This window comes from Marmota monax, unplaced genomic scaffold, assembly GCF_021218885.2.
Source record: "Marmota monax isolate L192 unplaced genomic scaffold, Marmota_monax_Labrador192_F-V1.1 WCK01_AAM20220418_F8-fsc00010, whole genome shotgun sequence".
Classification (NCBI taxonomy): domain Eukaryota; kingdom Metazoa; phylum Chordata; class Mammalia; order Rodentia; family Sciuridae; genus Marmota; species Marmota monax.
In genome coordinates, this window is record NW_026692321.1 from 20,965,352 (window position 1) to 20,990,005 (window position 24,654).

Consider the following 24,654-nt stretch of genomic DNA (forward strand, 5'->3'; position numbering starts at 1 on the left):
TTTTCAGGTTTTGGAATATTTACCTGGATAACTGGTTGAGAATCTCTAAGCCCCAAAATCTGAAATCTGAGAATTTTTGAGTGTTAAAAATCCCTTGAGCTTTGGCAGTTTAACCTGAGTGGGAATTTGTGCATTGGAGCTCAAAATGGTTTAGATTTTGGAGCATTTTAAATTCTGTATTTTTATATTGTATTAACTACTGTAGCAATTTTACCTTCAAATCACATTTCTGTGTGTATCATTTACACTGAATCCAGGTAAAACGACAATAATTCTAGCATTTTGCTAGAGTAGGGACTGGCAAATTACAGCCCCATGGCCAAATCTGACCTCCACCTGATTTTGTAAGTGTGGTGGTTTTATGGAAACACAGCTGTGCCTGTTCCTTTATGCATTATGTACATCTGCTTTCATGCTTCCACAGCAGAGCTGAGTCACTGTGACACAGACAGTATGGCTTGCAAAGCTTAAACTATTTACTGCTTCACATAAAAAGCTGGCTGGTACTGTCCCTAGTAGAGAGTACTACAGGTAGTCCTGGCAGAATGATTCTACCAGGAATCAAGTGGTGAATTTCCTATGGCAATAATTTTCTCAGGAAACCCTTTCACTTTTGCTCTGTGTGCCTTGGCCTTCCCTGTGAGAAATGCATACATATATAATGAAAGGTATCTGATGTCGAAATTTCCAGCTAACTCATTAGAATGCATAGTGATTTCTTTTTGGACTAATATGCCTTTTGAGTTTTCTCCTTGTTTTTTTTTTTTTTTTTCTCTCTTTTCCTCTTATCTCCCACCCACCACCCCAACAGGTTTGAATTCCTCAGCAACATCTATAGCAAATAATAGCCGTCGTGAAGGGGAGCTCCGCCTTGGAGATAGGGTGTTGGTGGTTGGCCAGAGAGTTGGTACCATTAAGTTCTTTGGGACAACAAACTTTGCTCCAGGTAACTCATCTCAATATTCTTTGCTCAATTTTAATTCTTTAGAGTATAAAAGGTTTAAAATTTTATAGGTAAATAAAATTGAATCATAGAGAATTCTCGATTAACAGCTTTTGTAGATGATAGCAATAGTATGTATGTACACGCACACACACACGCACACACACTCACATACACACACGTAAAACAGTGATCCACACTCAGATTGCCTTGCATCCATAAATTTCTCTTATTGTTTGTGTTTCCATTTGTCTAATGTTAAAATTAGTTGTCATTTCCCAAGTTTATTCTTACTGATTGCTGAGTGTGCTAAATGACAGGGGAAACCTTTTCAGGATTAGGGTTTTTTCCAAGGATAATCCATAAAGTGAGTATGTAATGAATTAAGTGTACAGTTTTTTTAAACAGGGTGACTTGGAGAGAAAAGCAGAGGAAAATGAAAGAGCTTCTGTGTACCCTTCTGTGTACCTTAAAAATGCATATTTGTGTTTTTGTATATTCTTCCTAACCTACCTATGTTTTATATTGATTTTTCAAAGTAAGGGTTAGTTTCTTGCACATTTTCGAATATTATAATTTTACACTGAAGTTTCAAATGAAATTGTACGTTTTAAATAGCAATATGCTATTTTAACACATGGTGGCATTGCTGCATTTTAGGAAAAGGTTACCTAGAACATTGATTAAAAAAAAAAGTTTGTGGTGTAGCCTTCTTTCAAGAACCACAAAGGATCTGAGATTTTACCCTGTTTGCAAACTATCAAGTTAGCCTGCCACAGTATTAGATGTTAGTGGAAGATGGGAGAATTCAAGGTCAAGAGACAAAGGATTTTGGTACTCCCAAGAATAGAAATAGCCATAGAATTAGCATTTTCTTGCATTGTTCCCCAAGCTTGAGCTTCAGTTTCAACAGGGTGGGACTGAGGGAGAGGTGACACTTGGTCACCAGTGGTTTATGAGCTTAAGAAGTCTGAACCTTTATGTCGACCATGTTTTTCCACAACGTGCACTTTTTGCTCTGGAGGGGACTTCCATCTCTATCCTCCAAGATGTCCACTACACATACACACAGCAATGGAAAGATAGTCTGGAACACAATCAGTGCCACTGTCTGTTGGACACTCAGAAACACGAGACAGCCGTGGAGAATTATCCCCCAAAATCTTCTTGTTTCAGCAATACCACTTTTAACTGCAAGTCACTAGGTTGACTTGAGACAGCTTGTATGTTTTATATTTCATGGCTCTTTGGGGGACTCCAGGTAGCAGCAATTAAGATTAGTTAGGATGTACTTAACAGTTCTCAAGTAAAAACTTAGAGAACTCACAGGTAGGTTAATTTTCACAATCTCTCTCTCTGCACTTCCCTCTTTCTGACCTTATTAAACAAGGCTAGGATGGTTTGATTCTTTGGATACAATTCATTATTTTAGGTTTACTTTTAACTTTTAAATTTCTAATGTAAAGCATTTTGAAACTTGGGTAGTAACAAGCAAATGCAATAAAATTTGGAAGGTTTTATGTTAAAGTCATTCTGTCTTTTGAGGAAGTGGTAGCATACACTTCTTGTGTCATCAAAATTTAGATCAGTCATTTCTATAATACAATGATAATGTTAGACTTTTTATAGACTATAAGATCTAGACCTGGAAGAGGGTATGTTTGACCTCTTCAGCATTTTTTCCATTGCCACATTGGAAAGAAAATTAACATTTATAACAGGAAGATATCCATGCCCTACCACTGCCAGACAGTGTGGAATCACCGTTGCTAACACTTTTCATATGTATGTTACACATTTTTTGAAAGCTGTATGGTAAACATGTAGCAGTAATATGGTAAATTAAAATGGTAAAATGCAAAAATTATATAAGAAAGTATCAAAGGCAGAAGGAAGTAGAACTTGAAAAGTCCCAATTGTGGTACTCAGAGAAGTAACAGTGCTAACAAGAGTGTCTTAGCTGACCTTCTTAAACAAGGCTAGGATGGTTTGATTCTTTGGATACAATTCATTATTTTAGGTTTACTTTTAACTTTTAAATTTCTAATGGTGACTCTGGTTCCCTCCTTCCCTCCCTCCCTCTCTTTTTTTGCATGTGATTTTGTTTGCATGGCTGCGTCTGCACAGTGGGTGTGTAGACTCTGCAGACAGACACTGGTTGTGCTTTAGCCTTTCCAACCCCAGTACCTGGACATGGGCTCCAGTTTCGTCTTTTTGAGCATAAGAGGAAGAGAATAAAGAAGTTTTTGGATGGCTTATTAGCAGCTCTATAATTGACTCAAAGAGCTGTATTCTGAGAGAAACAATATTTTTTGTATTTTGTAATCTACAGTATCTTTCTTGATGTGTGTGTCCTCATTTTTATTTATTATGGATTGTAGGAGACCAAATGCAATTACCATTGTACTCTCCTTTTAAATCACGAATGAGTGAACTCCTAGGCATTTTTAAGCTGGTCTAAGGTATCCTCAACTTGAAAATCCTTGCTCTCAGAGGGTCTCCATTTACCTTAGGCTTGTGGAAACCCTAAAAGCAACCTTGCTACTTCAGTTTTAGGCTTTCTAAATTCCTATCACTTTCCTCAGAGTGGGCCTTTAAATACTAAAAATCGTTTAGAAAATTCTTCCTAAAAGGAAAAAAAAAGAAGATTTTTCTTTCCATCTAGAGATAGAAAGACAGAGAGAGAGAGAGAGAAAGAGAGAGAGAGAGAGAGGGAGAGAAGAGAAGAAGGGAGGGAGAGGGAGAGAGGGAGGGAGGGAGGGAGAGAAGGAGGGAGGGAAGGAGGGAACCAGAGTTACCATGATGTCTGGTGGTATTTTCCATATTATCTTTGTCCTTCTTTAATTATTTAAGAACCATTGGTGGTGTTCTAATATTGGGAGTGTGAAATGAAAAGATTGCACATTTACTCTATGATTTGCATCTTGATATTACATTATACTTCTCTTGTGAAACACAGTGAATTAGAGTCAAGGACAGTTTCTTCTTCTTTGTAGTTTTAAGATACATTTTGGCTTCAGTCTACTTGCATAATAGCTAATCCTCTCCAAATTTGTGTTTGTGCATTTTATTTTCCTCCCTTAATGTACTGCTCAGCAATTACACTGGTAAAATGTTTTCCCCACTTTTCAAATTTTCAAGTTTTATATTTTATAATTTTATCATTTGAAAGCTTAATGATGGTGATGATATTCCATCATTTTGGTCATTTGTGAAAATGTTAAACCATCCAGATTTTGGGTTAGTATAATAGCATAATGATTTTGAGTAAAGTGTAGACGCTTTTAAAATGCAATATTCATGTTCTAGGGTATTGGTACGGTATAGAGCTTGAAAAACCCCATGGCAAGAATGATGGTTCAGTTGGAGGTGTGCAGTATTTTAGTTGTTCTCCAAGATATGGAATATTTGCTCCCCCATCCAGGGTACAAAGGTGAGAAAAAGGGGATTTGTGTATGTTTACATAAATGTTTTGAAATTTGAAGTTGCACACAGAGACCCTAATTTTATCTGGAGACACACACCAAGTGTAACTTGTGCCTTCTTTTAAGGGTTAACCAGCCACCTTCTTCAGAGAGAAGGCTCATGGAAAGCTAAATTTGCCTTGCTAAGGATTTGCAATTTTAAAAACCTTCTTTCTTCCTCATTTGCAAACCCTATGAGTATGTGTAGGCTATTAGAAGTGGCGTTTGAAGCTAAGAACAGTGAGAGCAGCAAGCTTAATCTGTCATGCAAACAAAAGTAAAAATGCTCCCTGATTGCTTCAGTCACATCCTAACTACATTAAATTTCCTGCCAGCAGGCACCCATTCATTCTCCTGCAAACCTAATGGAACCAAAATGGCTTTTCCTCTGATTTCTTTAGTTTTCAAAAATAGATAGGCAGTAGATCTTTGGGGGAAGTGAAGTTTCAAGGACTTATATATAATAAACCTCCTCGGTGTTTCTTCGTAAGACAGTAACACTTCTGTGCACCTTACTCTGGTTTTAAAAAACAACTTGAGCAGAAACAAATCCCTGTGAAATTCCAGGTGGAAAGTGAAATGCCTTATGTGCTGGAAGAGCTGGCTTGGTGTGCTTTTCAGTGGCTGGGAAATGGGATGCGAATCTTTCAATCAGGGAGAACATACATGGTCTGATCATATTCCTAAGTCTAGAACCCTGATCACACTCTGGCTCCCTTATGAGCCTGTGACTGCTTCCAGGCAAATTCGTTTTAGTTTCTCATATCAACTTTTGTCCTCAGTTTTTTTTTTTTGTGTGTGTGTGTGTTGAATAACTGCATATACTTTTTGTATTAATTTCCTTCTTTTTACAATGCACTTGGTATTATCATTTTCTTCTTTTTGATAAACATTCAGCACACAGTGCTTTTGTAGTTCCTAAAGTATCCTCTGTTAAATGTTACTTCCTTTGATCCTAATAAGCGTTTGTTTGGTCAGGTAAGCCAGAAAATAACCATATCTGTTACAAACATTTATTGAGCATTTAATAAGCAGAGGGCTCTATAGGGTGTGGCCTGGCTGCTTATGTCACTGTGACTCCTCTGTGTCCAAGCCGAGGCAGTGTAAGCCATTATGATTACTCCCGTTCTGGCAGGTGAAGAAACAAATTACAAGAGATAAAGTAACTTAGCTAAAGTCATGTGGCTAGTTAGGGGTGGAGCTGGACCTAGCCCAGGTTTGTTATTTTTTCTAAGCCTATACTTTAGGCACTTTGCTGCTGCTGCTCCTCCTCCCCCACCTCCTTCTCCTTTTTTGTAATCATTTTTTAAATGAAGAAAAGGAAATGCTAGTAAAGAATCATGTGCACAACTTCTGGGCCCTGTTTTCAGCACTGTTCATGTATTTAGTCAACTACAGAGGAGGAAACATTTATTTGAGGGCTCAAGGTTCCAGAGGTCATAGTCCATAGAAGGCTGGATCCATTTCTTGGGGCTCAAGATAAGGCTGAACATTATGGCAGTGTGTGTGGCAGAGGGAAGCAGCTCACATCATGGTGATCAAGAAGCAGAGAGAGAGAGAGAGAGAGAGAGAGACTTCACTCTGAAGATACAAAATATATACATCAAAACTATCTCCTCCAGCCACACCCTACCATTTTCAGTTACCACTCACCTAATCCCTATCAGGGGATTACATCACTGATTGGGTTAAGATCTCACAACCCATTCATTTCTCCCCTGAACCATCTCGAATTGTCTCACACATGAGCTTTTGGGGGGACACCTCACATCCAAACCACAACAAATGATTTACTTTTCCACACTTGATGAGTCAGGCACCGTACTTCTCCCTGATTCACAGACGAGGAAGGCAAGACCCAGAGAGATTAAGTAAGCTATGCTCCCAGTGGGGATTTGAACCCTGACCATCTAGAATCAGGATGTGTGCTTCTTAACATAGCTCTGGTGGATAAAGGAGCTCTGGTGACTTCCTTTAAGAAGTTGCAAGGGGTGACCTTGGGAGTGAGGTCCACCGAGCCACTTGGGTCAGGCTCCTGCGCTCTGCTACTTGGGACAATTGTCATTGGCACGTTGCTACAGGCTTATACAAATTTTGTTTCCTGGTCATGAGGACTGGGATTCGTTTCATGTTCCATTACCCAGAGTGTGTAGTTTGGTGCTTTTTAGGCACAGTAAGTATTGATCAGCTCTGATTCCCAGTTCAATGCTTTTCTGCAGGAACAGCCCTTTTTTCCTCCTCTGCACTGTGAAGCCACATTCTTTCTCATGGTTTCATTTTTCCTCTGGCTTTGTTTTTGACTTTGTGTTTTGCTTGCCTTCTGTTTGGCCTTCTTTAAGGTGGTGCATTTGAAAGCAGCTCCCTCTTAACAGAAGCAGGGCTGTCTCTAAATGAACTGCTGTCTCAATCCAGCTGTCTTCCTGTCATCTTCTGATTGTCTCATTCATCATCATCAAATACTATTAAGTGTCTTTTAGCACTTTGTGCTGTGCTAGGCATTCTATAAGCAAATAAAACAGACATGGTCTCTGATTTTGAAGAGTTTCTAATCCAAATCAGTTTTGATCTCTTTAAAGACCCCATTGATCCTCAAGATGGAAGGATTTTTAAATTAGGGACTGCTTGAGGACAGTCCTAATAAGGTAGTGACCTATCACATCCTCATCTTGCATCTTTCTCCTTGGAATTGTAGCTGCCTTTTATTTTTCCCCTTTCCATTTAAAAAATGTGCTTCCTATCCCAGAATTGTTGCACATATTATTTCCTCTGCTGGGTTGGCTTTTTAGACCCACCCACCATTACCCAACTTCCATTCAGCCTTTATATATACATTTGATCAATATATAAATCAATCAGTGTTTCTTTTGATAAATACTCTGAGAAAACTCACTAAATCTAACCCCCCCTCCCCGACACGTGTGCACACTGACCAGATGATCTTCATTAGCATAGTATTCATTTTCTTAGTTCTTATCAGTAGGCACTTAACTTCTAATGAGCTGATCACCTTTAGGATTCGGTTACTCTCTACTGTCCATCACCCCTTCATCCAAGTCTGTCTGTTCACCATTCATCAAGTCACATTCTTTGTGTCCCTCAGTCCCTCATTGGCTGCAGTGTGTTGTATGCCATGTGAAAATAATGCAGGTGGCTTGTGTGTGGAGCTGCAGATGCTGCAGAAGTTGCAGGATTCCTTGATGGAAGTGAAGCGTGTTGCAAGAAGGGATTGACACAGGAGGCCTTGCAGATTTAGGTCAGTAAGCAGTTGAAAGAAGATGAGGCTGTTAGGGTTGGCTTTTCAAAAATAAGGAATAATTTGAATATCAAAAAATGAAGAGGAAACCCATGGGGAAGGTGACCTTTATGATTGTGCTTAAAGTCAAATATAAAGGGCCTTGAATTATGTTAGCCATACAGTTTTATCAGAAAAATTATATACACACACAAACTTGGCCAATATCTTTTTTCCAACTTAAGAATCAGTGATATTTTTATAATTTTAATCTACTGTTTGTTAAATTTAATAAAATAAAAATATTTTCATATTTTTTTAAGTTCCTTTGAAAATAAAGTTCCAAAGAAACAAAATCAGGTTCCTATTTTAAGCTAATTTACTTTAAATTGACTTTTCATACTTTTGATTCTTAGATAGTGATTCTGATTGTTCCATTTGAGTATTGCCTGTCTCCCACGCTAGGCTGAAGCTCATTCCTGGCTTATATGGGTGCTCAATAAATGTTTGTTGAATGAAAGAAGTAACAAATAATAATTGGTGTGAAAACCTTGGTTGAAAACCTGAACACCAACTACTTTTAATGAGGTATGCTTTGTTTGTTCTGTTTATAGACTAACAGATTCCCTGGATACTCTTTCAGAAATTTCTTCAAATAAACAGAATCATTCTTATCCTGGTAAGATAACACAGTTTTATGTTGCTAATAAATATTTGTAGCCACGGGTAATGGTACAGAACTGTAATCCCAGATACTTGGGATGCTGGGCCAGGAGGATCACAAGTTCGAGGTCAACCTTGGTAATTTAGTAAGTCTCTGTTTAAAAAAAAAAAAAAAAGGAAAAATAAGGTTTAGGGATGTAGCTCAGGGTAGAGCTGCTTGCATAGCATGTGTCTGTTGATTTGATCCCCAGTATTGGGGAAGAAAAAAAAAAGAAGTTCTTTTGTTTTAGTTCATTGTATTGTCAAGTTTGTATGTAAACAAAGTAGTACATGAATGTATTTGTATAGTTCTTCTAATCATGGAGCAAATATCTGTTACCCACCCCTCAGCTGAGGATTACCTGTGTTGTAGAAACTCCTGAGTACCCACCTGCTTCTCACCTGCCTCCCTCATCATATATCCTATCCTAAGGTTGTGAGTCTTGAATACTATGTTAATTATTTTCTGTGTATATCATATATATGTGTGTGTGTGTGTGTGTGTGTGTGTGTGTAAATAATGTTAATTTTGATTAGTGCTTGCTATTTTGTTATGTAGCATCCCATTAAAATGCAGGATGGTTATTTCAGGTTATGTCCTATTTTTTTGTTAGTACAACATGTGTTGTGGTGCATGGGCAACTGTGTCTCTAGATTGCCAGGTGAGGATGGCCGTGTCCTCAACATTCCCTAGGGAGCGCCAGGTGCTTGCAGCATACACTCTGTCCCTCTGTACCTCCCGACACTGATCTTGTTTGGCCTAGAAATCTTTGCCAGTCTGATGGTTTTCAGTGGTATCTCACTGTGGCTTTAATTCGTACTTTCCAGATTATAGAAGAGGTGGAGCCAGGGTTTCAGTTTATGGGCCATATCCATTTGCTCTTTTACCAAGTACCTGTTTAAGTCTCTTGCCCATTTTTTTTTTGGCATGTATTGTTTTTTATCTTATTAATTTGTAGATCTCTCTTTGTGTATTTTAGGTGCTAATATTTTTTTCAGTTTTTTGCCTAGTTGCTTATTTGTCTTTTCACTATTTTTTTTAATCTTTGCATAAATAAAAGTTCTCGATTTTTATGTAGTCAAAGAGCAAACCCTTTTATGGCCTGCATTTTTTTTTGTCTTAATAAGTTATTTCCTAAGACAGATATCATAAAGGTATTTTTCTACATTGTGCTTTAAAAGTTTTTATATATTCATTTTTCACATTTGTTGTCAGTTCAATTGGAATTGACTTTGTGGGTGGTATGGATCAAATGTAATTTTCTTTTCCATATGGATAACCATCTGTGAGAGAGTTATTTGTATTAACACCAGCCCGTAAGTCCTTGTTGAGGTCAACTTATGACATATGGATGGATTTTCACCATTCTGATAGCCATGTGTTTTAATTGGGGGTTCCCTGAGGAGGTGCGGTGTTGTGTTGGTGTGCTGGAGCTGCCTTGGCTGGCAGTGGCTTCTTCCTCTGCTGTCATATGGTCTCTGTGTCCTGATCTCTTCCTCTTGTAAAGATACCTGTCATATTGAACTAGGGCCCACCCCAGGACCTCGTCTTACCTTAATTACCTATTTAAAGCCTATGTCTGTGTACAGTCCCATTCTGAGGTATTGGAGGCTAGGAGTTAAGCTTATCAATTTTAGGGGGACCCAATTCAGCCCCTGACAGAGGTTGAGTATTTTTTCACATGTTCACCCCTCAGTATACCTTGTTTGGTGAGGTGTCTGTTCAGATAGATTTTTTTTTTCTTGGTATTTTCTTGTTGTTGAGTTCTTTGTGTATTTTGAATACTAGACCAATAAGATAAGTGTTTTGAAAATATTTTCTCTCAATCCATCGCTTGTCCTTTTACTCTCTTTTTTTGGTGTGTGTATGAGGTACCAGGGATTGAACTCAGGGGCATTTGACCACTGAGCCACATCCCCAGCACTGTTTTATATTTTATTTAGAGACAAGGTCTCACAGAGTTGCTTAGCACCTTGCTTTTGCTGAGGCTGGCTTTGAACTCGAGATCCTCCTGTTTTAGCCTTCAGAACTGCTGGGATTACAGGTGTGTGCCACTGCGCCTGGCTTCTTTTTACTCTCTTAATGGTGTCTTTCACAGAGAAGAAGTCTTAAATTTTAATGAAAATCAAGTTAATCAGTTTTGGGGGGATGCTGTTAGAGATCCCTGTGTTATTGGTGGTGCTTTGCTATGATATTTCTAGGTGGAGGTTTTTTGTTGTTGTTGTTGTTTTTGGTTTTGGTTTAACCTGTTTGGTATCATGGGTCTTCCTGGATCTTGGAATTAGTACCTTGATCTTTGTTCAAGTCAATAAAATTTTTACTCATTATACTCCAAGAGTATTTTCTGCTCCATTTTCTTTATTATTTCCTCCTGAAATTCTGATTGGTTGTTACTTTGGACATACCTTTTTCCCCATGCCTCTTATATTCTTTCACAACTTGTCCTTCGATCACATTCTGAATATCTTCAGAGTTTTCTTCCTGTTTTCTGATTCTCTCTTTAGCAGTGTTTATTCTCTTGCTTAATCTAGACACAAAGTTATTAATTGTAGAAATTTATTTACTTATTTTTAAAAATCTGGTTGTTATTTACTATCACTTATTTCTCCATATTTTCAAGTTTGTTGTCTTTAAACATTTAAAATTAAATTTTTATTTTATTTTATTCTGTGTTAAGTAATCAATATCTGAAGTTTTTGTGAGTCTAATTCAGCATCTGTTTCTGTTGAGCCTGATTTAGGGTGCCTTCTTTTCTTGTGAGTTTTGCGGTTTATTATTGTGAGGTGCTTCATTTACTTGGAGTTTTAAAGATGAGAATTATTTGAGGCCTGGGTTGATGCATTCTGAGATTATATTTACTTTTGCCAGTGGCCTGGAGGCACTGCTCACCTGGGACTTTATCTTATGTTCTGTGCAGCACTTTTTATTTTTCACACAGATAGTATGAATTTGACTCATGGTCACAAACTGTGAGGGTAGAAGTTTTTGCCTTTTACTGAGTGTAAGGTTGGACACAAATCCCTTTCATTTGTCTTCATTGGAATGTGCTTCCTTCTGTTTATTACTAAGCTTATGCTGAGTGAGCTCCTTTAACTAGAGTCCCTTTTAGTGAGCATGCCCCCCACCCCACACCTTGGGTAGGCCCTTGCTGCTTCCTTCCCACTCCCTGGTGCATCCAGAAAGGCAAGAGCCCTGGTTCCTAGAATTGAGTGAAAACTCTGTGGTATGCTGTCTGGATGCCTGCTGATCACTCATGCTTTCTTTCTTTTTAAAAATTTTCTTTGAAATTGTGCCTTTTGTGTAAGTTCATCAGTACTTTTTTCTTTTTCTTTTTTTTTTTTTTAAATATAGTTGTTTTAAATTAGAGTTATTCTGGGGCTGAGGATGGGGCTCAGTGGTAGAGTGCTTGTCTAGCATGCATGAGGCCCTGTTTCAATTCCCAGCACTGGAAGTCATTCAGCACATCTTATCTCTCAGAACTGCCAGAACTAGAATCCTTTGTAAGAATTTATCTTTTGTGAAGTCTTTTTTTTTTTTAAACTCTCTTTTATGTATACAGCAACAATCAAGGAGTTCAGCTCTGAAGTTTATTATTTACTGTTTTATAAATGGAGTATTTTTAATAATGGTGTTTTAAAATCATTTTTTCATGATTATCAAGATTGCAATATTCAGTCATAAAAGGAAGCAACTTTATCAATATATAATTCAGTTTATTTGAGAAATATTATGGTAAAAACTTCCAAAAGTACTGTCATGATCTTAACTTATCCCATATGAGTGAAATTTGCTCAGGAAGGTAAAGGTAATGTAAAGGTAAGAATCTGTCAAGAAATCTGAATGGCCAATATGCTCTGTGTTTACACTTTTTCCCCCCCCCCAAAGAAATATTTCATATCATAGAACATCTGTAGAAGAGAAATGACCAGAGATAACTTTTTAAATAAGGAGTTGAAAATGTGTGATTTATTTTTCTTCTTCTGAAATTAATTTCATATTTAGGTTTTAGGAGAAGTTTCAGCACAACTTCTGCTTCTTCCCAAAAAGAGATTAACAGAAGAAATGCTTTTGCCAAGTGAGTATTAAGAAGATTTAGAAAAACACCTTTGAAGATGAGCATGACGGGATTCTATGAAGGAAGAAAAGTGGAATTTCTGTGTTGTACGTTGCTTGGTAGAATTTTGACACATAAGAGAGAAGGTGTGATCAGTGTATTGAATTCTTCCTCTCTCCTTTGCAAGCTCAATTAAAAATGTCACCAGTGACTAAATATAGCAGTCTTGCATATATTTTCTCAGAGGTTAGTACTGCTAATAAAAGTCAGAGGAATTTACATTTTGTGTTTTCCTTGAGTAGGGTGGATTTATTTTAAACACTGCTTATTAAACTAATCTGAGATTTAACTTAATATGATCAATGCATGAGAGAAATGTAAGGCCTGTTTACATGAGGTAATCTTAAAATATTTTTTAAAAAATGCATGCCCCCTCCTCTTATAGCATGTACTGCTCAAAGCCATCGCCAGTTTTGAGAGTTTTGAGATGGGTCTTCTCGCTGGAGTTTAAGAGCAGCAGTAACTCTGTGCTCCAGTTTATTGAAGATATTCAAGAGTTCTTAGGCAGAGTGGAAGATGTTACTAAGAAGAGACAACTAGGAGCTGAAGGGAAAGAGGTAGAAAAATCAGTGTGGGGATTGTGGTGAGTGGAAGGACATGATACAGAGGAACGAGGGGAGGAGCAGAAAAGAAAAAAAGCTGAGCCCTGAGGATGAATGACATGCCAGCAGGTATGGGCGTGCTCAAGACCGGCTCTAGACCCGGGGAGGAGACAACAGTGCTCATTTCCTATAAAAATAGAGATTAAGCTTTACTAATATGGATACAGGTTGACACTAGAACCTGTGTAAAAATGACTATCCTTTTACCGAAGATATAGAACCCATTTTTAGAATTATGTATTTATTTTTACTTAAAGAGAGTGTGTGACCAAAATGTTTGGTGACCAGTGATCTCAGGAACAGAGGACCTGTAGGTGCTGGCACTTGGTAGGAAAGTGGGCCCTGATCTTTGGCGTAGGAGAGACAGTGCAGCGACGGGACCTCCACCTGCAGAGTTGATGGTGTGTCACGCTATTGTTAATCAGGAACCGTGATGTATTTTGAAGGATCTGTATTGAGAAAGTGAGTTTATTGAGGCTGGCCAAACACTATGTTGTTTTCTTGCTTATTTACATGGGAATAAATAATATTTCCAGAAGAAATGTGAAAAATGTAGTCACAGGGGGTGAAAACTCCTGGGTGAGAAGAGTGGAGGACTTGGGCCAGAGGACACAGTGCCCATGCATGTGACAGGGAACCCGAGAGGGGCGCCACTTGTGTGGAAGAGCAGGTTGGTTTTCTATTCGTGGGGGAGATGGTAGCGATGAATGCGCTTCACTCAGAGGAAAAGGTGACTGAGTGCTTTGGAAGCAGCTCTTCAGAAGCCCATGCACAGCTCATGCCAGGAAGGGAGTAACAAAGAAAATGAGCTTAGATGATAGTACTGTAGGAGCTTGGGGACCTGTCTGCCACCAGGCATGCGTCCCCTCTCCTACTATGCTCATCCTACTGTGTGCATCCTGTCTGTGACCGGCATCTCACCCCCTCCCTGCCATCCTGACTTCAGCTCCTCTCCCTATTACGAGCCTCTGCTCACGAGTGCATGCTGGGTCCTGTCTGTGGAAAGCCGCCCAGAGGCAGGGGGTCAGCTCAAGTTTAAGTATCTTTAGGCCAAACTTCTGCAACTCAGTTGCCTCAGGGTCCATCATTTCACACCTCGTCGGTGGTTCTGCCTCCCTTCTCACTTCTGAGTTTCTAAGCAGGGTGAGGTCCAGACTCCTGGGCACAGTTTACAGTGGCCTGCATGGCCAGCGCCTGTGTGTTTCTCCTGCCTTACCTCACGGGCTGTGCTCACAAGGGCCGGCCTTCTTTAGACCCTCTGAAATGTGCCTTTTGCTCACCCCATGTACCGCTTTTCTGTCCACGACCTTCCTAGTTACAGCCCCAGTGTCACTTCCCCACCACGTGCCTTCCCTGGGCTTTCAGGAGAGATTTCTTCCTCCCCTATGCACCCTTGGCACCTTCCTCGTCTTTATTGTAGCTTAGAACATTTTAGTGCTTTATTATGTACGGATTCCTAGATTAGCCCGTGCCTGCCACTTCATAGGTGGCCAATGAATATTTTTGAGTGAATTAACATAGTTCTCAGACATACTATAATTCTGAGTTTCTCAGTTCCCCGGACTTCTGAGCTTTGATATAACTTGAATCAAAATAATTTTTTATTAGAATGTTTAGTGTTTATCCAAACCATTAATTTTGATTTAGACAGCGAATTCAGTTTATTACTCATTGCTCTTTTTCTTTTTAAAAAATATTTATTTACTTTTTAGTTGTAGGTGGACACAGTATCTTATTTTACTTTTATGTGGTGCTGAAGATCAAACCCAGTGCCTCATGCATGCTAGGCGAACGCCCTACCACTGAGCCACAGCCCCAGTCCCCTCTTTGCTCTTTATAAGCTCTTTGGTTTAGGAAAGTTGAGTGTACAACATTTAAAACATTAAGGAACACTAGATGCGGATAAGGAACAGCTGTAATTTTGTCACCTCCATGAGATTATCCCTGTCAGCACCTTGGTGTATACTTTTCCAGTTTTTTTTTTTTTTTTTTCCTTAATGCATGAGTCTGAGGGTTTTTTTTTTTTTTTTGGCAAAGTTAGATGGATCAAATTCAGTGTTTATACCCTTTAGAAAGCTTTTTCCTTAAAAATATCATGAACATAATCCCATGTTCTTTAATATCTTTCCTCACTGACTTTGGCAATATTTTTAAAAAGATAGTACTGTGCTATGATATGGAAACATTTTTTAAAAATAAACTCTTTTGCTTTAGTTGTAGGTGGACATAATATCTTTATTTATTTTTTATGTGGCGCTGAGGATCGAACCCAGTGCCTCACTCATGCTAGGCCACTGTGCCACAAACCCAGCGTCTGGAAACATTTTTATATCATAATAGCATATGAAAAAAAATCATAACTTGACTAATAATAGACGCCAAACTTTTAAAACATGTATCTCTTCCTCATCACCCCCTTTCTCTGTGTGTATGGACACATGCATGCTCTGCAGAAGGTCAGATAAATATCCAGCATTATTTTCTTTCAGTTCTTTTTTTTTAAATTATGCATTAGTACTTAAATGTATTTGGGATTCATATTTGGAATTTTGAAATTTTATGAGTTGTGAGAATCACATTCATCTCTCCCAAACAACGAATTGCCCAGCATCCCTAATTCACGTTCCCTGTTCTGAAGTTTTACTTGTCCTCACATAAAATAATTCTGTATATTTTTAATTTTTCTAGATTAATAGTTATTTGGGGGGTTAGGTCCACCTCAGGGCCTCTCACCTGCTAGGCAAGCACTCTACTCCTGCATCATAGCCCCAGTCATTTTCTTTGTTATGTGTCATTCTTGACTGTAATTAAAAAAAAAAAAAACAGCAGTGTAAATACGGCCTTATCATTTTTCAACCTTTTCTTGATGGCTGATGCCCATCTGGTGGTGAGTTAGCCCTGGCCTGTGTGCCTGGGCAGCCTGGGCCTGAGGTTCTGAGCCTGTGCTCTGAGCAGGAAGGAAGCAGGACCTCTTTCACGGATTTGTGTAAAGCAGAAAGAGATAATATACGGAGGTGTAAGGCATGTACTGAGTGCTCAGGAAGCGATAGCTCACTGTCATTATGTGGAGATTACTATAATTTTGTCATGATTCAAAAATTGTCGATTTGGGGTGAATTTGAAATATTAACAAACGTATGTTTCTATTTAGAAAAAGAACTTTCAGTTTTCTTTTGTATATTCTTCAGTAAAGATTTGTGCTTTTCCTCACACATTGTTTATTATTGTATTTGTACATTTGACATAGCAAATAATAATTTTACAAGTATTTTATAACTAGAATTCTGTTACTTTTATTGGCAAGTGCAACTCAGAATAAGCCTCTAAGCCTCAGCTTTCTGCCCATAAAATTCATGTCCTCTTCCTTTCTGCGTTGTGGTTATAGGAAATGAGATAGTGTTTTTGATAGAGTATTTAAAAATATATAAAAATGAAATAAAATAGAAAAATAAGCAGGGTCCAGGTTCTGTTTCCAATGAGATCTGTGCAGTTTGGGTAATAGATTCTGCACTGTATTTGCTGTGGGCCTGGGGAGAAGGGTTTCTTTTGGAGCAGTGGCATGGGACAGAGGGTGGGAGGCTCAGGTAGGATTGATGGTTTCTGGAAGATCTCTGATGAGAGGGCAGCAAGATCTGGGCCGCAGTGTACCCATCGTGGGTGAACGTCAGGATCAGCGACTTCCAGCAGATCACTGAAGGTAGCTCTTGGGCTGGGCAGGCTTGAGGCCTTGGCTGTGTTCACTGGTGAGTGAGTCCCAAAGAGTTTTGTTAACCAGGTCACATTGGCAGCAGGTGCTGGGAGGTATCTGTACTCCATCATGAGTTCTGTTACCTAGGAGGGAAAAGGAAGGAATCCTGCTCAGGGCACCCAGACCTCATTTGGCGTTAGTGATGCGATAGCTGCTGCTTAGCATTTAAAAAAATCAAGCTGTTCCCATAAAGTGTTCTCTTTTGTGAATTACAATGACGAATTCTGAATCTGGCCGTGGAATAAGTATGGTCAGTTGTCTTCTGTGGCTGTCACACCTAAGGACTGTTCTCACTTTCCCTTCTGGACAGGTCCAAGACCGCTTTGCGTCGCAGCTGGAGCAGTACCAGCACAGCAGGTGGCCTTGAGGGGAGTGTGAAGCTGCACCGGGGCTCTCAGGTCCTGCTCACGAGCTCTAATGAGATGGGTACCGTTAGGTACGTGGGCCCCACGGACTTTGCTTCAGGGATCTGGCTTGGACTGGAGCTCCGAAGCGCCAAGGGGAAGAACGATGGCGCCGTGGGTGACAAGCGCTATTTCACCTGTAAGCCAAACCATGGAGTCTTAGTTAGACCGGGAAGAGTGACCTATCGGGGAATCAATGGGTCCAAACTTGTGGATGAGAATTGTTAAGCTTCTGAAGTATGAGTCGAGCTCAAAAGTGTGTGTGCACAGTGCACACGCACACCGTATAAAATAAGAACCCATGGCATATGGTTTTACTTTCTTTAGCCATTACCTAACATGTGGAAATGCAGCGTATAGTCATCTTCGTACAAACCCTTACAACAATGAGAGTGACTCCTTAAAAGGCCACAAGCATGAGCTCTAGATATCATGGTTCTCTTAAAAGGTTTCCAAATAAGCACTTTTAAAAGCTTTAAAAGCTTTAGGTCCCAAGAAAAATTCCAGGACTCAAAAAAGGAAGAAAGGAAAGAATATGCCACCAGGTGATAAATGGATGTATTGCTTTGCTTGTTGTGTTTCATTTTTGCACATGATGTTGGATTTGTCACGATTGTGAAGGTTTTCACTAGCTTTGGTTAACACAGTGTTCACATGACCTTTTTCTGTCACATGTTTTCTGAGTTTTTCTTTCTGAGTTTTATTCCTAACAATTACCTTAAGGTAATAGCAACTAGGTGTGTTTTTTGATATTTCTGATAAAATCATGTGCCCCTTCAGGAATGGCTGACGTCAAGGTGTGTTAGAATGTGGGAGGTGGATGAACCCTGGGCAGTCTGGCTTGGCCTATGGCCCCTTTGCTGAATACAGAAATGGAATCTGTCCTACCCAGGGCCACCAACTAGTTGGTTGGCAAACAACCATGGATCTCCTGACTTGTGGCTCAGTGCTTTTTTCCCTCTATGCAAAGTAGGTAACCTCCGAGTTTTCTTCTGCTGCTTGCCTGTCTAATCTGTATGAACTACAGAAAACTCACAATTAAGGTTTATGAATTCAAATCAGAATGTTTTGCACATACTTATTTAACTTCGTCGCTAGATGTGTCTATCTCACACACATACACACACATGCTCACTTGTGCACATATGCACGCACACTCAAAGCACTTTTAAAACATGATGCACTTTCATCTTTGTAGATTCTTTGACATCCTTTCCTCCTGGAATATGAAAAACATTTAAAAAACGTATTCAATAGAAGAGAGCAAATTAAGATGTGTCAGGAAGGGCGTATTACTTGTTCATTTAAATGTGTGTTGATTCCCGGGCTTCTTTGTTCTGTCACTGGTCAGCCTGGTGTTGTTGGCTGCAGTGGCTGTTCTTCGCCCCCAGAGGTTGCAGAGGTCAGCCTCTTTCAGAGCGACAGACGGCACTGTGTACCACGTTCCTCCTTGAGTATTTGTTACAAACTAAGCTTTGCTAGAGTGACGTAATAATGTCCAAAGTCTGTCTTGTGTATATGTATTGAAGTTTCTGTCCTATGTGTGTAAAGATTTATTGTAAATATTTAGACTTCAAACTACCACAGAAATATTGGAACAGTTTATAAGATTAAAAGTATCCTTCAGAATGGAGCTTGCTTTGTGCTTAGAAATAAAATATGCTGAACTATTTTGCAATATACTATTTTAAAATCTAAATTCTGTTACTTTGTTGCCTTTTTTTTTAAAAAAAGTGTGGTATGTCAATAAATACTGCTAGACTTATTTTCCTGAAATACATTTGCAAAATAAGGCTGCTTTATAACCAAGGATTATTTTTATTGATTGAAGAAAATAAGTGTGCTGTGATTTAAAAGTAGATTTATTTTATTATATAGATTATTTCTTAAAAACTATTTATACCTGAACATGAAATCCATGACTATACTGAACTTGAAATTTATAATTCTGTTAAATATAAAACTCTCCAAGTTAAAAACAGTAATGCCAACACTGAATTTATTTTTGATGTCAAAGAACCAATTCTCATCATATTCAGATCAAGATTATTAAATCCATTTAACATGTGTGTTTACATATACTATACATACAAATTAGGTGTTTCCATTGTGTTTTGCTTATTAAATGTCATTCAAAGTTCACTTCTGGAGCATTAATAAAAAGGGAAGCTGCTTGGTTTTGGAATGGTATCTTGTCATTTACCCTGTTTGCAATTCTTCTCTTAGTAACTGAGGGCACCTGTGCCCTGGGCTTTTCTCCCCCTGTAGTGATGTCAGTCCTGTCCCTATAAACAATCTTAAAAAGTACCATGCTTGTTGTTCAACAAGGTAAACTGTTTTTTAGCTACCCTCCTGTTAGTATTATTTTGAAGAACAGAGTCATTTCAAGATGTTTTTCTACAGTTTTTTTTTAAGATCACTTAACTTTGCTGGGTTTCATTTAGAACATGAGAGAACACTTTGAATTGAGGCAAAAAGCAATCACCTTTCTACTGAAAAGCTTTGTTTTTGCATTTTAGGGTAAGTCTGGGGAATAATTTTAAGTGCTTAATGTGGACTGAGACCTTGTAATCTTGGGATGAATCCCCTCCACCCTCCTCCCTCTCACAAATCATTTTCTCCTTAGCATCCACCACCCTTGGCCATGCCTAACTTTTTGTTCACTATTCCTCTCATGAGTCCTTAAATTGAGGGGTAGGGTAGATTTGAACCTGCTTTGTCCATTGCTTTATCTCCACATGTAGAGTAACAGAGCATCTGATAGATGCTCAGCCAACATCCGCAGAGGGAGCAGAGACTGGGAAGGCCATTGGTTGCTTAATGTCCAGTTGCCACACAGCTAGCTTGCAGTAGAGAGGTGGCTTTGAGAGACAAAGCCTGGAAAGGAGGAGAGAGGACCAGAAAGGTTTGAGTCCAGTGACCCAACTTTGTCCCTACAGAGTGACAGGTCGGAGATTAAAAGTTGTTGAGGGACAGGAAGAGGGAAGGGGGAACCCAAGAGGGTCATGGAGGCAGCTCCCTGTCTGTTTTGCTGGGGGCTGTCTTTGAACTTATGTTTTGATGTAATAATTTAGAGAACATCTCTAATATATGTAGAGAACTGGATCCTATGCCAGTGTGCGCAACATGGGTCTCCAGTGCTAAATATTTTCATTCTAAAGTTTCATTTTGAGGCTACCTATTTAGAATGCATGATCATATGCTTTCTGACTGACCAATGTGTTAGGAATCATTCTTAATTGAAAAACACATATAGAAGTTTTAACTGTTTACCAGTTATCTGTTATCTAAATGATTGGCCCAAGGGCATATATACCACCACATTGTAAGCCAAGGGGAGAATTCATTTAAAAATTTTTCTTCATGTTCTTTGCTTCTCTACATTTATTTATAATATGAGGACAGTAGTTAATACAAAACTCACATTATCACATATATTTTAAATATTGTTTATTAACATCCCTTGGTACATTGGCTCTTATCTACAGTGTCACATAAGCTTTGTGAATATACAAACAAACATTCTTAATGAAGCTTTTGAATAGACTGATCAGGTTCGACTTTAGGATTCTTGGATTTTTAGAACAGTGGAACATGATGCTTTTGCATAGGCAAAATATTTTTCTATCAAACTTTTTGCAAATTCTCCTTTTACAGGAGGGAAGTTCATATGGTAGAATTAGAGGAGATGGGCACATGTCACTGACATCAATATAGGTTCGCTTTGCTTGATGAAAATGAGACTGTTTTTCTCTTTTATAGCTCTCCCTTGAGGAGAGTAGGATCAAGAGCTGGGGGAGACTTTTTCCTCTTACCTTTTCAAAAAGTCTTCTAATGAATAGAATTTTCATGGCCAGTCAATAGTGAGTCCTCTCATTTACTGTACCTTTCAAATAAGGAAATGTGGTCACAGTGATACCAAGGAGGGACAGAGAGTGTTGAATCATGTAAAGATATTCTAAGTGTTTTAATTGAGGCCTGTAGCTTCATATAGACCTGTCCTTAGTGATCACCAGTGTCATTCACAAGATGCTAAGTCTGGTTGAAGTGCAGCTCTACAATTCAAAGTGTGCACCCAGATCTGGGTCTGTTGCAGAGTAAATAGTCATACACATGTTCTCCAACAGACCCCTTTGGTCTCAGGACTGGGCATTTTCTCAGAGTTGTTTCGGTTGGCTAATAAAATGAAATGGGAGTCTCAGAAGTGCAGGAGGTTTAAATATCCAAACTAAACACCATCCTGGACCCACGTCAGTCTTGCGGAGGTTCAGTTCTTTCAGTTACAGCCAAATAGGGTTCTTCGTGGCTTCATGATGGCTGTCTTGTCCCTATCAAAAATCTTAAAAAGTACCATGCTTGTTATTCAACAAAGAAAACTGTTTTTTAGCTACCCTCCTGTGAAAGTAGGTTCACCTCATTGAAGACTGAACGAATGATTGTTTTTCACATAGCAGATCAAATCACACTGACATGGAATTGAATCGTGCTAAAATGATGCGTACAGCTTCCAGCCATTCCTTTTATTCTTTCTCAGACTCATTTTAAACGCAGTCAACAGTGTTAATGACATTGGCTGCCCCCGATAGTTCTTGTTAAGGATGGGTGTCACCCTCTGATACCTTGGGGGAAGTATCTCCAAATGGATTTTTAAATGAATTTTAATAGTCACAACGAGGCTCATACTGATGGCAGGGGAAATGGCTTTTGTTTATTATAGACAATATCACAGAGCAGAAGAGCATGAGCACCCTTTATGAACTTGCTAATAAAGATGGATTTTTAATGAGCATTCCAGTGGGTTATACATATCAGTTAAAAAGATCACAATTTCCCCAAAGTGATCTTCTCTGTTTCTTGAAGAAAATAAGAGCTTAGGGAATCAAGAAATGGCCCAAGATTCTTGCAGCCTCACTTCACACTCCCTGGTGTGTGACAGAGGAAAATCCAGTGTGAGGCTCTGCTTCAGTTTCTCGTCTTTTTAAAAACAGAACCAGCTGCTTGTTGGTACATACACGAGAAAAAAGAATTTCTGTCTTTGAAATTATTCCTTTTGAGAACTGTGAAATACTACATAAATGTTACTTTGAGAGTAATGCAGAAAGATTTAAATTGTTTTTTTCCCTCAACTATTAGGAGCAGTAAAACGTACGAAACTTGCCTACAGCCTTTACGGCCTTATCTTTGTGGGATGTTTGAATTGGCTTTCTTTTTTAGATTTTACATTTCAGGATCCACTATAAAGCTGTCTTATTCACAATAGGTTTCCAGACACTGCCTTCCAACAGTGGTGGATAGCTATATAAACCTGAAAGGAGGGATTCTCTTCCAAGGTAATTGGGAGAGAGGACTCCTCAATGAATTCCCCATCATAACGGCACCTGGACACACATGTTGAGGAACGCCCAGGTCCAGACACCTCCTGGTCCCAAACACCTGGCTTATCCTGGGCTTTGCTACCTTGCTTTGGGAATGGGCACTGTAAGGTGAAAATCGCCTGTGGACAGAGGGCGTGGGTGTCTCATTAGATATTCTCTGTGGTGAAAGGTAAGCTTTAAAAGATGAGTTTATTATTTTACTTTGCTAATAAGGCTGCAGTTGTAGCAAAATATAATGGAAGAAAACAACTTGACACGGCATAATCATTAAAAGGACGTGACATCTAGTCTTGTCAACTGCTTATTTACGGATCTTTCCTGACGGACTTCTTTTTGTATGGTAGTGGTTGTAAGTTGGTTAAGGAGATCTTTGAATAGGAAGGGAAAACACAGAACTGATGCCAAACTTTCTGGTTGGCTTCTATATAAATATTCAGTTTGGCTCATTGGGATTGTGCTCGTAATTATTTGACTTTGGCTCTAAGTGAATTAAGAGTCAAGGACACACACACACACACACACACACACACCTACTGATTATGGTCTGGGTGTTGGGTTTACCTTTCACAGATGAAATCTTACAGAATCTCAGACTTCAGCGTTAGAAGGGGCCTTTGAGACCAAACCACTGGTTTTTCAAATGAGCGTTTCAGTCACCTGCCTGAGTCCCATAGGTAGGTAATTGCAGTCTGGTACCCAGTGTCTCCTCTACTGCCCAGTCCGCTTGCTGTTTCTCAAGTAATTGATGGGTGCTAAATTATCCAAGATGACATACACATCTAGAACTTATCACGCTGGTATTCATCTAAATATCCACTATTAAAATGTAAATATTCCAGGGAGAGTTGTGCCAGGCTTGGTTTAATAAGTTGGGCTTTCAACTGACAGGAGGGATTCTCTTCTAAGGTAATTGGGAGTTGTTTCAGTTGGCTAAATAAAATGAAATATCACTTTAGATGGGTAGAAATGAGCCTAGCAAAGGCACATTAGTGTGGAGGAAGAGTCGTAAGGGATTGCTTACGAGGAGGCAGCAGGCCTTAGATTGTGGGAGCGCAGAGAGCAATTGAGGGGGTGTTAGAAGAGGAACTTACAGTGGTGGACACAGACTTTGGTACCTGCAGCTTTTCTGAGGGTAGACTGCTGGTGCCATTGTCACATGAGAGGGAAGCACTCAGGGCATTCCCTGCCCTGAATGCAGCAGGGAGGACATTGCTGTAGTTTTGTGGTTATAGGTCCCCTCCCTCACTAATTGTATGTTGGTCTGTTCCTCCTTGCTGAGCCAGAGCTAGACAATAGCTTTGTACTCCAGGAGTGCATTAAAAACCAAATGTACCTGCTCAGGATACCAAGTGAAAATGATCTTAACAGCTCCTCTGTTCTCAGTCATCCTCTTAGATTTCAGGGCATACTGGTGAGGAGCTCAGGCACGTGGGGGTGGTTTTGTGTGTTCACACAACTTGGGGAACCATCTGTTGTCATGAAATCAGCAAAGTCAAATGTGGATTCTTCAGGGACTCATTTAAAAAATCATTAGCCACAGACAGATTGACAACACACTGCATACAATTTTATGAATCTTGTCATGGGGAGCCTGTTACTTAAAGTGGTCTGAATTCATACCCATCTCGTTTTTGGTCTGCAAAGCTCATCTTGCTGTATTACTAGAGAAAATCTATTAAAATAGCCCAGCTATGTTTTAAAGAATGAAGTCAACCTGCAGTTACATAATATCTTACAGCCCTAGGGTTGACCAAGAAATAATTACATGGAGATGCCAAAAATATTTTTAAAAATAATTGCTCAAATTAATTAGTTTTCATTCTGTGGTGCTTATTTTAACACTTGGAACCTAGTTTTACAGTGGCAGAGCTTTGATCCATTCTTCTTTTTCCATTGGGTGGATAAGAACTGCTGAATGGGAGGGTAGGAGGCACACAGACGCTGACCCCCACCCACCCAGCCTCATGTCACTCCCCAGGTGTAAGGGGTGCTGTGCATTCAGTTTATGCTCTCCCGCAGGGCAACTATAAGGCACAGGAGTGTTGTTGTCCTTCTTTTGTATAGGGGAG

At 39.2% G+C, this 24,654-nt stretch overlaps 1 protein-coding gene across 3 annotated transcripts in view; it reads left to right on the forward strand.

Annotated features, from left to right (window-relative positions):
* Clip4 (CAP-Gly domain containing linker protein family member 4) overlaps nucleotides 1-19,395 on the forward strand; it is a 110,948-nt gene extending 91,553 nt beyond the window's left edge. For all 3 annotated transcript variants that reach the window (XM_058578443.1, XM_046441561.2, XM_046441560.2), the window contains exons 12-16: nucleotides 812-946; nucleotides 4,253-4,376; nucleotides 8,254-8,318; nucleotides 12,345-12,417; nucleotides 17,117-19,395. In XM_058578443.1, the coding sequence (XP_058434426.1) occupies nucleotides 812-946; nucleotides 4,253-4,376; nucleotides 8,254-8,318; nucleotides 12,345-12,417; nucleotides 17,117-17,438 (719 nt within the window). In that variant the 3' untranslated portion in view covers nucleotides 17,439-19,395. The remainder of the gene's footprint in view (nucleotides 1-811; nucleotides 947-4,252; nucleotides 4,377-8,253; nucleotides 8,319-12,344; nucleotides 12,418-17,116) is intronic.
* Nucleotides 19,396-24,654: the final 5,259 nt, after the last annotated feature.